Source organism: Tiliqua scincoides, chromosome 2 (genome assembly GCF_035046505.1).
Source record: "Tiliqua scincoides isolate rTilSci1 chromosome 2, rTilSci1.hap2, whole genome shotgun sequence".
Taxonomy (NCBI): Eukaryota; Metazoa; Chordata; class Lepidosauria; order Squamata; family Scincidae; genus Tiliqua; species Tiliqua scincoides.
In genome coordinates, this window is record NC_089822.1 from 223,558,685 (window position 1) to 223,575,426 (window position 16,742).

Sequence of the window (16,742 nt, forward strand, 5' to 3'; positions counted from 1 at the left end):
TATGTGAGAGCGTAAAGAGCATCTCCCTATCCACTCTGTCCATCCCCTGCATAATTTTGTATGTTTCAATCATGTCCCCCCTCAAGCGTCTCTTTTCTAGGCTGAAGAGGCCCAAACGCCGTAGCCTTTCCTCATAAGGAAGGTGCCCCAGCCCCGTAATCATCTTAGTCGCTCTCTTTTGCACCTTTTCCATTTCCACTATGTCTTTTTTGAGATGCGGCGACCAGAACTGGACACAATACTCCAGGTGTGGCCTTACCATAGATTTGTACAAACGCATTATAATACTAGCCGTTTTGTTCTCAATACGCTTCCTAATGATCCCAAGCATAGAATTGGCCTTCTTCACTGCCGCCGCACATTGGGTCGACACTTTCATCGACCTGTCCACCACCACCCCAAGATCTCTCTCCTGATCTGTCACAGACAGCTCAGAACCCATCAGCCTATATCTAAAGTTTTGATTTTTTGCCCCAATGTGCATGACTTTACACTTACTGACATTGAAGCGCATTGTTGGTCCAGGGAACTGAGTAGCCAATAATGTATTTATTCTGTTACATAATAGCTGTATTTAGGGGATACCTAATGAAATTAGCTGGCTGATGCAGAAGAAACAACAGGAGCATTTGTTTCATATACTTAATGATTTATTTGTGGGCCTTATAACTGTGATGAGTTGTACGATCTAATAGCATAACGTGCTTTTTTCAAGAGAAGGCTAAAAAAATTCATGAAAGATAGTTTATTAGTCACTAAATGAAATGCTAGGGGATGCAATCTGTTGTTCAGCTTGTTTCTACACTATACTACTGGAAGCTTGAAATGAACAATAGAGAATGGAGTGCTTTGCAATTCTGTTATCAAAGATACTGTTCCAGGTTACTGTAATGGATTGATCCTGGGATATATGGCACATTGGTCTGTCCAAAGAATCGAATTAGCTATTTGTGAAAAAGTTAAAAAAAAGACTTATGAGACCATTTGAGATAGCTCTTTAGCTACACACTTCCTTTTCCAAGTCGTTCTCTATGTGTTCCTCATCACTCTACTGAGTACTGTCTTCTTACCAGTTGAAACTAGCCTTTGAAATGAAGGTATAATCCTCATAGCTTTCTAGTATCTCCTACAGCCCTTGAATTTATCAAATTCACACCTAATTTTTCACTCTGTTGCAGAAATATACCTTAAGGTACACTTCATCATTCATATATGATGTATATTCTGAAAGTACCACACACATCCCAACTATAGTTGAAGCAATTCACTTAAATTCACTTATTGTAAAGGGGGAGATTGTTCGGAGGAGATTAGAATAAATGGCCAGAGAGCATGGTTATCCATCAGAGAATGAATGAGAACTAAGACCAAAGGAAAATGGTTCAGGTTCCAAAGGGCAGTAGAACTTAATATTCAGCCAAATCTTGAATCATTTTTCCTCCAATAAATGTTTTTCAAAACCAACATTAATGTAGCAGAGGAATAAAGTTTAATAAAACCAGCCTCTCATGCCAGTTTGTTACTGAAGAATGGAGAACTCTCCCTTCTTGTTTTTTCCAACTAACACAAGGTTATATGAAAGTAAATTGCAAATAAATTGAAGCTGCCAGTTCGAAGCAACCAGAAGTACCAGAGAACTGACAACACACTGATATACTGATGAGCTGACCCTAGGTGGCAGAGAGGAGTTGCCATGAAGTGGAGCGTGGGAGGCGAATGGGCAGAGAGAGGCCAGACTGGGAAGGAATCCAGCTAGAACAAGGACTTCTATGAAAGACTAGAACTATTCAATTGTAAAAATCCCTACGGGGGTTTAGAACAGCCTGCCTATGTAAACCACCTTGGATTAAAGTCTGAGGAGAAATCCGACAACCAAAGAAAGGCAGTATATAAATACCTGTATAAATAAATAAATAGTTATATCCGACACTTCCTCCTCATTTTTCCTTCCTTCCCCTCTTTAGGAATGCGCAGGTGAACCTCTCTTTATGCTTTACTGTGCCATCAAACAGCAGATGGAGAAGGGACCCATTGATGCCATCACTGGAGAAGCACGTTACTCCCTAAGTGAAGATAAGCTCATCCGTCAACAGATTGACTACAAAATGCTGGTTAGTGCAAGTGGGAGCATTGGAAAGGAGATTCTTGCTAGGATCCTGCTAGGTGCAGCTATTTGTCTGGGTTGGTGTTCCATACACCTGGATTTGAGAGGGTGGAGGGAAAGAAGTAATATCAAGAGAGCTTAAAAAGTTGAGAACAGTTAATGCATTGTTTTCTCATTCACATACCTAGAATACCGATGTGCTCTGAATCCTTAGAAAATTTCTAAGTAATTTTTATCTTGCAGCAACCCTGATAAACACACGTGTGCATGCAGATGTAATTCCTCTTTTAAGCTTTATGTTTGTTCTGTTTGTAGCCCAGTAGGAAAAACTGCTTGCTATGTACTAGTCTTTAGGAATAACTGCTGAGTTTTTAAAAAATAAAGTTATTTTCCTATCAGCCATGATAAATCAAAGAGAAGCACCCATGATTAGAGAAAATGTAGCTTTGATTGATGGATGCTGGGATCAAACAATAAAGAGTGGCTTTTACATTTATTAATTTTGCTATGTAAACTGCTTTATGAATTACTTTTTTGTTGAAAAGCCTTATATAAGTATTCATAATAATAATCTGCCTGTGGTCTGTCAACATTATATGGCTGTGTATTGCTGGAAGACTGAGTGGTGGCCTAGATAGTTTGAAACATTAAAGCAAGTATTATGTTCAGCAGTAATACTGTTTTAGAAAGGTTGGAACAACAGTCTGATTTCCTGGAATTGACATAGGTGGATGTTTTGGGGGATGAGAAGTTTCTGTTACACAACCTTGTGTTCAGCTAAACTGCCTGCCTAATGATGGTGGAGAAATAAACTGTATCCAACACATTTCAGTGATAACTCTTCCTTGTATCCATCTCCTTTTGCATCTGGCCCTGCTATACAGACATAGTGCAGTGTAACACAGATATGTTTTACCTCTTCATTTCATTTAGACTCTGAATTGTGTGAATCCTGAAAATGAAAATGCTCCTGAGATCCCTGTCAAGGTCTTGAACTGTGATACCATCACACAAGTAAAGGAAAAACTACTGGATGCTGTTTACAAAGGAGTACCATACTCCCAGAGACCCAAAGCAGGAGACATGGATCTGGGTGAGCTGCAGAGACAGCGTTGCTTCCTGTGGGGTTAGTGCAGACTAAGGGTGGATTCACACAGCCAGTTCATTTTACATTTGTCATGTGCTGAGTGTATCATGTGAGCTTCCATTCCTGTTGAGGGGTACTTCCCTGCCTGTGATACTTACACTGTTTCTAGGATATCTGGTAGATGATGGTAATTCCAGGCGACTAAGCAGTGGTTGTCTTTGTGTTGGGTGAAAAATACAATAGTGTGAATCCATTCTGGTGAACAGAATTGAAAAATGATCGGAGATCTTGAATCAGCATGGAGAAGAGTTTTTGGCTGGGGAGTGGGTCCCATGACCAAATTACATCTTCATTAGCTTGGCATTTGGCTCAATACACTTCAGCCTGTCGAAATGCGTAGTATACTCACCAAGCAACTAAGGCTGCAATCCTATCCACACTTACCGGGGAGTTTATAAGCTCCACTGATTATAATGGGACTTACCTCTGAGTAGACATGCATAGTATTGGGCCCTATGTGATAGACTTGTGGCATTCTTAGGAGTATATAATGTTTAAACTACATATTATAGCAGTAGGCCCATACATTTAAACATCAATAAGCCTGAATCCCAGTATCTGCCAGATAATTGTGTTGTCCAAGCAGAGGACAGAAGTGTCTTACCTATAGGAAAATAAATTGCAGAAAACAAATCCCAACAGCTCAAACGAAAACATTAGGTCTGGTCTGTAAAAAAAACTATCAGTTAGTCCATAACAAAAAATTCTTCTGTGGCCAGTGATTACTTATGCTCTGCTCTACGTGAAGATGGCAGACCTGTTTGATCAAAAGTCGTGTGTCAGTGGTGGTGCTTAAACCTTCTCCAGTCAGCACCTCACCCCAGCAGTTCATACCTGTGCATTCCATTTGCTCTACAAATCACCTCAAATAACCTCCCACTTTAGATGAGATTGTGGCAGATCTGAGTTTAAACAGATGAGTCTGCTATTGTCAAGCATTACTAGTCTTATATACTCGTTAGAGTACAAGCAAGGTCTTCTTTCCATCTCCCCCAGGAGAAAATATTCTTAATATGTATATGCTAGAGCTAGCTCACCATTTAGTATTTCACAGTGGAACGTAGGAGGAACCCAGATTCAGCATCCAACATGTTAGTGTTCTAAACTCTGCATTTTGAGAAGACCCCACAAGTAATACACCACGAGATAAGGAGAGCTGTAGCATTTAATTAAGTTTACTACATATAACCTCAACAGAATATGGAACCCAAAGTTGAGAAGAAACCCATCATGTTCCCATTGGCTGAAACAGGGTTGCTAAGTTGAAGGTGTAAGACTCACAAGATGTAAAAATAGAAGGAGAATGGGTGGATGAAGATACATTCTGTTCCTTTGAGCTTCATAGCCCTGGGCTGACAAATAGAGCAGTGCTGCCCCAGTATTCCCATTTTTACAAATGGAGCACAGGCAGAAGAAGGCAGGTCAGCTATGCTATATCCAAAAGTATGGGTGATTTCTTCGGTATGACTGATGTTAGGCATGGCAGCTCACAAGATTATTGCAGATTTGAAGTTGGGTGTGGCTTGTTTTAAACTGTGTGTGCCACACCTCATTCACACACTCTCCATGCCTTTCATTCTGTGATCTGTCCTAAGTGAGCACGATCCCCAGTGACCCCATGCCCTTCTCTTCCATCGGTGCAGAGTGGCGGCAGGGCAGAATGGCTCGGATAATACTGCAAGATGAAGACGTAACCACAAAGATCGACAATGACTGGAAAAGGCTCAACACTCTTGCTCATTACCAGGTGTGGTTGTCCACTGGGTTTGAGAGAGATGTGAGTGTGAGAAAGGGGCACTACAGACAGTCACTGTCACTAATTTTCCTAATCTGTGAGTGGGGAGGCTAGGCTGGATTCAGGCTGGATATATTCTGCCTGTTTGTGCAAGTACGGTCTAATAGACACTAAAGTATACAGCCTACAAATCTTTGTTGAAAGATATCAGACTTTTCTGTGGCCAAGACTGGGGCTTCAGTGCCCTTCATGGCTCCCTCGTCCTCTCTTGTATCTTTTTCCTTTGTGCAGAATTTGGACTGGAGATGGGAAAAAGGGAAACTTGCCTTTGTGCTAACTTTCATATCTCTATAGGTGAATGGTCTGACAAGATGAAGCTTGAATCTGACCTCCCACACTGAGAGTAGGCTGCTCAAGAGGTTTGATTAATGGGTCCTCCAAGTGGATGAGCCACTTCTGTCCAGCCCAGAAAATTTTCACAAATTAGGAGCCATTCTTGCACCTAAGATGGGAGAGATGCATGCAGTGCGTTGAGCATACTAAACATGAGTCAATGTAGATGAATTATCTATTAGCACACTTCTGTAAATCAGAAGCACAGCACTTCAAGGGCTTTTCCATAATTTCTGTGGAAGCTTATGGATGTGTGATTCTTAACAGTGATCATTGTTGAGAATATAGAAACAGGGGAAGATAATTACTGTAGAATAATTAGTCATAGTGAAAACTGTGGTCTTAAAGGTCTGCAGTCTTTGTTTTCGTTGTTGTCAATGTCTCTGTCTTACTAGAAAAGCCTCTCTTTTTGGCCTCCCTACCATGCATTGAATTTACCCTGGATCTGAGCTCTTCCGCAAGGAATGAGGAGGAAAATGGGGATAAAAATACTCTTTTAAAAAAGCCAAATCTGACTATTCTGAGCAGAAAGCGAAAACTTTTAAGTAAAAGGAGGAGATAAAATGATGCTAGATTGGCTGTGAGGAAGATACAATTTTAGTCTTGCTGTCAAACCAGGGTTTAACTGGGCTGAATAGGCCCAATAAGGATTGGCTGCATTCTGATGGAGAAGAATGAGAATGTTGATGGGAGATCTCAATCAAGCTTCTGGAGTTTTACTGTTGTCTCTGGGGCAGGTCACTGTTCATCTTGTCAGACTTTCCCCCTTGTGAGAGGGTAAGATTATACCTCCTTCTGACTATATTCTGCATTGGCATCTGTAGGTTTTAAGGTTGGCTTCCACTCTTTTGCTTTCTTTCTTTTGTATCCATTGCTTTGATATGCAAAAAGGAACTGAAGTACTTTAAGAGAATAGCATATGTGGGTTCTGGAAAGAACTTCCTATGTGAAAACTGGGATGGGGAGTGTGAGGCATTGAAAGAGTGTGAGTTTTGATGAGGTAAAGCAGCATTCCTTGTTTTCCCAGGGAAGCCTAATAGTGTCCAGGTCAATCAAAAACAATAGGACACTCTCTGTATCCTCCACCAGCTTTGTGATTCTAGTGCAGGGATCTCTCTTTTCTTGAATGGGCAATTAAAATTGTAATTACAGTTTGCTTTAGTTGGGAATTAGTGCTGCTGGGGTAAGGTTGTGTATCTCAAAAGCTACTTCAGTTGTGGTTTTGGTAACATTCACCTTAGGTGACTGATGGCTCCTCTGTTGCACTGGTGCCCAAGCAAAACTCAGCCTACAACATCTCCAACTCCTCCACCTTCACCAAGTCACTCAGCAGATATGGTAAGTGTGGAAACATTGTTGCTTGCTTGCTGTCTGGAATTCAGCAATATTCTTCTAATTAGGAATAAGAGCAATGATGGGCTACCTAGACATAAATGGTCCTCCTTTATCTCAGTGGGCTGATAATATTGAAGTCAGGTATGTGTGCTAACCTTGTGAATACCATGAGGGAATCTGACAACACTGAATGTGGGCAGTGATGAAGAAAATGTATTTTAAAAGCATTTTAATGTATCGTCGTTATTTTAAGGGATGTGACCTGAATTAATGCAAATAGAAATGCAAGTGATTTTGTGATAGGGTCTTTGCCTCCAATATAGTTCAGGATTGCCAAGCTTTGAAGGCAGTGGAGATGTCTAACCTGGCTAAGGAATGTAAATATGCTTTACCTGAAGAGGGAGTTCCCTTCCCAGGCTTGCTTTAAAAGAAATAGCCAGGAATGCAGATTTTTGTGTGTAACTGGAAGTCAATGATGTGAAAAGCACACCATGTTGATTCCCTATATGCGTATGTACACAACATTAGAAAAAGCATGGTAGGCATTCTTCATGCTGTCTTGTCGGCATAGCTAGCCTGTAAGGAGATTAAAAGTGGCAGGTGTGCCTTACGGTGAAAACACTTGGCTATTTAGGATTGGTGTATACTTCACCAATGGCATGAGCAGCTGGACAGGCCTTAGGTTACAACCGTTTTAACTTATGGGTCATCAAACTTGTAGGTCTCTTGGTAGCAAAAGTTATTCTATTCTGATAGAGCCACTCAGATCATGAAGTCCTGTTAACAGGTTCTAAGGGGTAGCTCAACCCTTCAGTAATATGTGACAGATTATTCTGGAAGCTGAGTGTGAGGCTGAGAGTCAGTGAAGGAGGGAGAGGTGGTTCCCATTGCATGTGGTTTCCTCACAGAGAGTATGCTCCGGACAGCCAGCAGCCCTGACAGTCTCCGCTCCCGGACCCCCATGATCACCCCTGACCTGGAAAGTGGCACCAAGCTGTGGCATCTGGTGAAGAATCATGATCACATGGACCAACGAGAAGGTGATCGTGGCAGCAAGATGGTCTCAGAAATCTACTTGACTCGCCTACTAGCCACCAAGGTAAATTTCTGAGGCACATTCCTAGGTTTGGGAGGACTACAAATTGACAAGTCACACAGAATTTGATTTTTTTTTAATCGTACCATGTTGTCAACTTTCTAACAATTAAAAAGTTATAAATCAGCAGAGAGAACACATTCCCTAGTGTAAACATTATCTGACTTTGCATCAGCCTGACTCAAGGACAAAGTTCGGAATTCTCTTGGCAACAACTACGTAACACAAGATTTTAGTTGCTAGTGCTACTAGCAACCACCACTAGTAGTGCTAGTGCTACTATCCAACCACCACTTGAGAACCTTATCTCTGCGTACTGTCTCCAACATCAACACACTATTTGTTGCTTTGAAATACTTATATCCTGTCTTTCCACCCATATGAATCATAACAGATTTTTAAAATAATCACTGGATATTTTATAATCATATGTATAATAGGTGTGACCGTATAATAGTCACGTCTCCCACTCATTGGGGGCTTGGGTTTTACATTCCTGGTTTTGTTCTGATCTTTTATGTCAGCCAACCAGAGTTGTACACAAATGCCCAGCTGGAATTATTTTCCTACCTCTTTCAGAATCCTAATTGCTGAGTGTTCGCACAGTTGGAGTATGTGCCACTCCAACTAACTGCATGCAATGTTTAGTAGACAAACTGACCCTGGTGACAGCATGGACCCAGGTCCTCTGCTTTTCAAGATATGCTGAGTAGTCTGACTCCTTTCCTGTCATCTCTTCACCTGCTAAGGAAGCATTTCTGGCCCCAGTTACATCTGGCCAAGAAAACAGCTGCAAGGACGAGTTTTGCATCCTAGCTGTTGACAAAGCAAAACAGAATCTCAGCCTCTGGTTGCTGCAATTACTGATTTCCCCTGTGCTCATTGTTCATACGCTTGATAGACGCCCTCATTTTACCAATGCTCTGTATCAGCAAAAGCCAAGGCAAGGGAGCTTTAAAAGTCCAGTGGCTTAGGACACAAATAGCAAACGACTCACGCCGTGTAATTGCTGCACCCTTCCCTGATGTAAATCAAATGGTCAATAATATAAGATTTGCATAAAAGCAAACAGAAATGATGTCCAATTCTGAGGGCTCAGAAATCTAGCATTAATTGTAGAAACTGGCAAGCAAGTGGCACAGCTGAATGTCTCTATTTTATACCCAAACGAAATCATAAATTGAAGTAATCTGCTAGAGCTATTAATTCTCTCACTGCTGGTTGGCTGCCATGTCGCTATCGTTTAACTCAGAGCCATTTTAACACAAACCTGGAGCATTCAGGTGTATTCTAGCTTCATATGTTTAATACATTTCATACTTCAGTAGCTATAGTCTACATGGGATGTCAAGTGACAGTGCAGTGTGTTTATCTTTCCTAGTAAAAACTCACACCCTTTATCAAACCAAGCATAGAATTCGCCAGAAAAAGAATGATCTTGTAGATGACACACAGTGAACTAGACAACTCAGAAATCAGAACTGTCCTCTTGTCTGCTTTCCCTTCTCATAAAATTGTGGTAATATTTTGCCATCACACAGGATTATTGTGTATAGGAGTTGTATGTGACTGACATTAACACACGAACCACCAAAATTAATATAGGAAGTTGCCTTATTCAGCCCATTGGTCCAACTAGGTCAGTACTGTCTGTTGTGACTTGCAGAGGCTCTCTAGGGTTTCAGATATAGATTTCCCAGCCCTACCTCAGAATGCTAGAAATGGAACTGGGGACCTTCTGCATGCGAAACAGCAGTGCATGCAAAGACCCGATCCCTCCCTCCCGGCTGGTCCAGTCCCCAGGAGTCTCCTCTGACTTAGGCCAGCAAGAGACCAGGTGACTTATAGAAAGGTAAACAAAAAAGATTTTTACTTGCATCTCCTGTGTCGTCGTCCCCCCCCCCCCGCCTCCAATAGCATGTGTCGGTGAAGCTGCCTTGTCTGGGCTGAGAGGGATAGGATTGGGCACTAAGTCTCATCTTATGGAAGGGCTACTGGACCTCTTTGCAGCATAGCCTGGTTTGCTCTACGGTAGTCAGTATGCATGACTCTTTTGCTTCCAGTGGTGATTCTTCTCTTGTTTCAGAGGATGACCTTTCTGCTTATACCATAATTGAGGTCTTTATTCCCTCTAGGCAGTTAGTTCCTTCATTGCTGCTGTTCTGCTCATTGACATGACACAGTGATCAGGCTGCTACCTTTCTTTTGTCTAGGGGACCTTACAAAAGTTTGTAGATGACCTGTTCGAGACCATCTTCAGCACAGCCCACCGAGGGAGTGCCTTGCCTCTGGCCATCAAGTACATGTTTGACTTCCTAGACGAACAAGCAGATAAGCACCAGATCAATGACTACGATGTCAGGCACACTTGGAAGAGTAACTGGTAAGTGGGGAGAATGCACTGGTGGGAGAAAAATGTGACTGTTTTCAAGGAGGTGTTTCAGGCAGCTCTGTTCCAATTACTAGACACTTTCTCGGAAACGCACTATTTCCTAGGGTAGGTAAAGCCTCATGTCTGCATTTGTCACATAAGAAATATAAGCTGTGCCACTTTTTGCCAGCCAATTAGATCCAAGCAGCAAATTTTCTATGACTTATTCCTATGGCATAAGTCAAAGTAGCTTGATTACCCTCACCAGGGCAGATTGGGTACCTGTTGAGTGTAGATTTGCTAAACCACAGAATGTGATTTGTAGAATATGCAGGATTATATGCACTATAACCAGTTCTAATTTTGATGGTGAAGTTTGCTCCAACTTCTATTAGAGATCACATCAGGAAAATTAGCATAGAACCATCTGTATGCCTTTTGTCCATAGCTATAAAGAGTCAATATAGCTATTCATTTATGCTAAAAGCATAAGGGATTTGTGAAGTCTTAGAGAGTTGGGGGGTGGGTGGGTAAGCATTCTGCTGAATATAGATCTCCATGGCTCTCTTCTGTTCTCTTGCCTTCTGCTGCTTTGCAGATTTTATCTATCAGATCCTCTCACCGTTACTGGAGATAAGAACATACATTCCTATCTCTGGCATTTGTTAAATGGCAGCCAAATTGCGTTTGTATAGTTTAGTAACTGCCAGTAATTAGCAGAGTAGAAAAAGAAACATTTTTAAATGGTGATATGAGAGCATGGAAACATTTGGAGCGGATTTCTCATTCTGTTTTCTATATTTTAAATCAAGAAGTGGAGATGGGAGAAGAAAAGGGTGGTGGGTGGTAAGAAAGACTCCAGTAATGTCTGGATTCCAGTGCCACAGAGCCCAGGGAAGCAGGTTTCTCCATACCAATAAAAATGCTTATTTCAGGGTGCCAATTCCATGTGTAGACATACTTTTATTAATTCTCTGAAACTAAAATATGTTTGCATGTCCTGCGTCCATATTGTAAGAATTTTAGATAGCCAAGCATTTGATATTTGCAACAGATTATTAGTGAGGACCAAGGCATAGTTCTTCGTGAGGTGGTCAACCTGTGCCAGGGCCGTATAACTTCAGACTGCAAGTGGAATGAACTTGCATGATGGAACGCTCCTGCATTGAAAATCTCTGTATGTGGAAAATTTGGTGCCAGGGGGAAGGCCATAGCGCCTATCCTTTTCCTGGACATGCTGGCATTCAATATGTAGAGCTTTTCCTACTGTTAACTCAGCCCAAGAAATGTAGGGGAAATAGTGCATCCCCAGTAGTCATTGTGTTGTGATTCAAGGATCTGAAAACCTAAAAATGGTTCTGGTATCAGTCTGCAAGCCATGTTAATTTTGAGCATCCTCACCTCTTTCCCTTTGCCCAGCAACTTTGAATTTCAGGTAGAGGGAAAGCATTGAGGGTCCACAAATGATCATACCAGGGTAAAAGAGGGAATGAATGGTCCATGGTAGACCCACACTCATCTGTGTATCATGGATTTTGAAGGAGGACAACATGGTGCTTTGCCTGTTGGTTTCGCTAAGAGAGAGATGCCATCTTGGAATGGGTCAGGAAGAAGCTCCTACCTTATCTGCAACTATTCCAGTTCCTTAGTTATCTTCATACTCTGAAAACAATAAGCTCTTTCTAGAGAACTGAGAAGAATTTATGCATGATACTATGTGTGCATGTGGTAAATGTCAGAAACTTGATAAATGAGATTTACCTGTAATCTTTTAAGATTTTTAAAAGTAAATGGCCTCATCCTTGTTACTACCATATGAAAGGACACTATATACCATGGCCTGGTTGGTTGTGGATATCCAAGACAAGCCTAAAGACACAGATGATTCCACTAATCATCCATCATCTAGAAATAAATGTTACAGTTTCATTATATAACCTGCTTACTGATATTTCATTTGGTCCTGGAATAGAAGTGATGGGATAAGTAGGAAGAATTGGCAAAGCATGTTAAATCATTGGTGTCTTTAAAGATGTGGACAGGATATGGCATTCCTATGGCAGTTTCTGGGATTCTTACCAGCTTAAAGGCTACTGCCAGGACCCTGTTGGTAGTTGCTATGAATGTTTTCCTTACCTGATTTTTCTCCTTTTCTTCTGCAGTCTACCTCTGCGTTTTTGGGTGAATGTGATTAAGAACCCCCAGTTTGTGTTTGACATTCACAAGAACAGTATTACTGATGCCTGCCTGTCAGTGGTGGCTCAGACATTCATGGACTCTTGCTCAACTTCTGAGCATAAGCTAGGGAAAGACTCTCCCTCCAACAAACTACTGTACGCCAAGGACATCCCCAACTATAAGAGCTGGGTAGAAAGGTGAGTGGTTTTATAACTGAGAAAGCAAACTGGAAAGATTCAGCTGTAAGGAATTTTGCTAGTATGCTCTGATTGGTTGGAGAACCTGATAAAGATGATCACCCATTTGTGAAGAGTTTTCCAGGATGGGAAGAGGATGGAATCATGCTAGCCAATTGCCAACAACATTTCACTTTAGTTTTTGTTTCAAAGCAAAAACATTGCTCTCAGTCTCCCAAAGACATATACAGAATATATTTTTGGGAGTGGGTTCAGGGAGTTAGCCACTTACAATGAAAACAGTACCAGTGTGATTTGCAGGGAGAGTGATAGGGCAAAATCTGTTGCCAAAGAAACTTGCAATTGAAAGCATGTGAAAACAGTGACAGCATACAATGATAGATGAGTGAGACAAAGGGAGATTTTGCTGTACAGAGATTTTACTGAGGGAATGTTCCCTCTTTCTTAGGAAGAATAGTTCTGATTCATTTTCCTGTAAGCATGCTTGTATTGACTTTTTTTTTCTAAAATAAGATATTATAGCTGAAAATTATTTGTGCAGTGGAAAGAGTGGCACTACTGGAAGTAGTGGAAGCAATCCCTGGACAAGATCAATTTATTCCTGTTGTAGTCACCATATTGGTGATTCATGGATCGTTTTAGCAAGGCCTGCCAAGATTTTGGACTGACGATCAGCCTGAAGAAAACACAGGTCATGGTTCAGGATGTGGACTCACCTCCCTGCATTACAATCTCTGCGCATGAACTGGAGGTTGTCCATGACTTTGTGTACCTTGGCTCAACAATCTCTGACACTCTTTCTCTCTATACCGAACTAAACAAACGCATCGGTAAAGCAGCTACCACGTTTTCCAGACTCACAAAGAGAGTCTGGTCCAACAAGAAGATGACGGAACATACCAAGATCCAGGTCTACAGAGCTTGCGTCCTGAGTACACTTCTGTACTGCAGCGAGTCATGGACTCTTCGCTCACAACAGGAGAGGAAACTGAATGCTTTCCACATGCGCTGCCTCCGACGCATTCTCGGCATCACCTGGCAGGACAAAGTTCCTAACAACACAGTCCTGGAACGTGCTGGAATCCCTAGCATGTATGCACTGCTGAAACAGAGACGCCTGCCTTGGCTCGGTCATGTCGTGAGAATGGATGATGGCCGGATCCCAAAGGATCTCCTCTGTGGAGAACTCGTGCAAGGAAAGCGCCCTACAGGTAGACCACAGCTGCGATACAAGGACATCTGCAAGAGGGATCTGAAGGCCTTAGGAGTGGACCTCAACAAGTGGGAAACCCTGGCCTCTGAGTGGCCCGCTTGGAGGCAGGCTGTGCAGCATGGCCTTTCCCAGTTTGAAGAGACACTTGGCCAACAGTCTGAGGCTAAGAGGCAAAGAAGGAAGGCCCATAGCCAGGGAGACAGACCAGGGACAGACTGCACTTGCTCCCGTTGTGGAAGGGATTGTCACTCCCGAATTGACCTTTTCAGCCACACTAGACGATATTCCAAAACCACCTTTCAGAGCGTGATACCATAGTCTCTTGAGACTGAAGGTTGCCAACAACAAAGTCACCATATTGATGTATCATAAAACCAGACGAATCCACCTGAATTTTTCCATTGGAAAAAGAGGGAGAATTTGTCAGAGCAACACTTTTTTTTTTTTTAAAGAAGATAAGGAACTCTTAGTCCTTACCAGCAGGCTGTTTGTAAACTCAGTTATGAGGAAGAGGTTTCTTAAGCTTATAGGTCTCCTTGAAAAAAGTTTTAAGAAATAAGGGTGTTTACAAAATTCTGCTCCTCTTGTTGACTGAGTGCCTTGCATGGACTTTAAAAACAAAGTAAGACAGGGTTTTAATTTCCCCAGACTTGCTGACACTTAGAACATATTTGGTTAGAATTTGTAAGTAGATAAGAGTTTGCTCTTATTTAGATAAGGGAATGTACCTTGGTTTTTCTGCCCTCCTCATGAACGTTTGGAAGAAGAAACCCAAGAAAGGCAAAAATGAACCTTCCAGGTAGGATTTTTCCAACCTGATAGCTTCAGCAGCTTCATGGAATAATATACCTTGATGCCTGTCCTCAGGAGGTTCTCTTCTTGAATCTGTGTGCTGCATTAATCCTTTGAGAAGATTAGGTGCAATTTTTACCATTTTCATTTTCTGAGATTCACCTTCTCCACACTTCAGGTGCATCTGTAGTCTGGGGTGGGAATTGCCCTGTATAAGCTTATTAACATTATCCCTCAGCAGAGTTCATGACTGCAGGAGAAGGGGAAGGGGTTTGGTGCACACCTTCCAGAGGCACTGTGCTACCATCTGCTCCCACCCAGATGTTTGACTCAGCATTGTTCCACCTCAGTGTGATTCAAGCGATTATGATAATAGCATCTGCAACAATCATTGTTGTGCCCCAGTTTTTAATGTAGACCCTGCCTCTTTTTGATAGAGAAAGGGAAATGACGTTTTGTTAAGGATTATTTCAGTGAGCAGCCCTACTCATTTGTCCTCTTGTATGATGATCACATAGGCTAACTTTGTACCAACTTTCTCTTCCATGCCTTTATATCATGGTGAGTTGGAGCAAAGCCTTGACTTCTTCCCTTAATTTCTCCCAGCTGTCATTTCAGTTGCTGACCTGAAGACCAACATTAGATACTGCTTTGCAATGCAGTGTTTTACATATGATGGTTTACAGTGTCTCTCTGTTGCTATAGGTTTGATCCTGTTTGCCTAGTTTGCTATTTGTCTCATTAGCTAATGATTGCACTTGCTGTTGGCATTTGTATATATTATTCCCCTCAAGATCTGTCCTGCGTGGATTCTGTCATCATGGCTCTCAAAAAGGAGGCTTAAAAAATATTGAAACTCTGGATATTCACTTTCTGGGATCTGTTATAATAGTTACTGCAAGTGGTTACAACATGGTTTATAACAGGGGTGCTCAATAGGTGGATCACGATCTACCGGTAGATCGCGAGGCAAAATGAGTAGATCGCAGAGTGCCCACCCCCCCTTCAGGTGCCTCTGGGAGGAAACGCCGGGAGTAAGGCCCATTGTACTCAATGGGGCTTACTCCCAGGTAAGTGTGGCTAGGATTGCAGCCTCACAGCCTAAACCTAGGCATGTCTACTCAGGAGTAAGTCCTGTTATACTCAGTGGGGCTCAAGGTACACCAACATACATTGTACACATAAATGTTATATGTTATGATGGCGTGAACATTGTAAAAAAAACTCTGGTAGATCTCCGGGCCTTGCTGGGTCTAAAGTAGCTCTTGAGCCAAAAAATTGTGAGCACCCCTGGTTTATAAGTACTAAATATTGTTACCATGGTAGAACTTGATCTTTGCCTAGCTTACTTAGGTGGATTGCATAAACCCACTGCCCTGGAAGCCTATAATAAATTCCTAAATAAACATGCAGTGGGTCCTGGGTACCCATGGGGGACTGATTCCATATCCTCATGGATACCAAAATCCGTGGATAATTGAATGGTCTGGAGGAGGAAGTAGCATATGCTTATTGGTATGAACGAGTAGTTGCAAATCCCACAGGGACTGAAACCCATGGATATGCTTATGGGTGTAATTCGCTGTGGAATAACTGTATGTCTGATGCAGGTCTGAGAAAATTAAGAACCACCAAAGCTTTTTGATTATGCAGTTACAAAGAAGCCAGTGCAATTCAGCCACATCAGCCTCCACAGGTATCAGCATCACATCCTGTACCCCAAACATGGGTCTTTTGACTCATTGTTGGTTCATTGATTTTATCTGCTCTTACAAGGACTGGAAGTTCCTCTGATCTCTTCAGATTTTGAATTTAGGGGTTCTAACATTTCCCAGAACAATCTCAACTAACCACCATGGATTTCCCAATTTACCCACTGTGTTCAGCCACCTCTCATGGATGAAATAATGCCAAGGCGATGGAGTGCCGAATATTCTGGTTGCAGTTGTCAAAAGCATGTGATTGAAGGATGGGAATTAGGAGGATCATTTGGGAGAGGAGTAACAATTTGATCTCCTGCACATGGTGCGCAGTTGCTTCAGTGTAACAAGTTGGTTTGTAACAGCAAATTTAGAGGCCTTTTAGTTCTGTCATCCATCAATCCCTAGATTTATCCTCAGCAAGAGCCTCTCTTTTTCTCCATCAAACACTTTTTGTTTTCAACAACATGAATGACCTGTC

General features: G+C 41.9%; 1 protein-coding gene across 7 annotated transcripts in view; it reads left to right on the forward strand.

The window, feature by feature from the left end:
* PLXNA1 (plexin A1) overlaps positions 1-16,742 on the forward strand; it is a 400,969-nt gene that overhangs the window by 378,571 nt on the left and 5,656 nt on the right. For 5 of the 7 annotated variants that reach the window (XM_066617858.1, XM_066617857.1, XM_066617855.1 and 2 more), the window contains exons 24-30: positions 1,965-2,111; positions 3,038-3,197; positions 4,847-4,998; positions 6,621-6,717; positions 7,623-7,813; positions 10,024-10,193; positions 12,344-12,556. In XM_066617858.1, the coding sequence (XP_066473955.1) occupies positions 1,965-2,111; positions 3,038-3,197; positions 4,847-4,998; positions 6,621-6,717; positions 7,623-7,813; positions 10,024-10,193; positions 12,344-12,556 (1,130 nt within the window). The remainder of the gene's footprint in view (positions 1-1,964; positions 2,112-3,037; positions 3,198-4,846; positions 4,999-6,620; positions 6,718-7,622; positions 7,814-10,023; positions 10,194-12,343; positions 12,557-16,742) is intronic. The other 2 variants (XM_066617861.1, XM_066617862.1) reach the window with 2 other exon arrangements.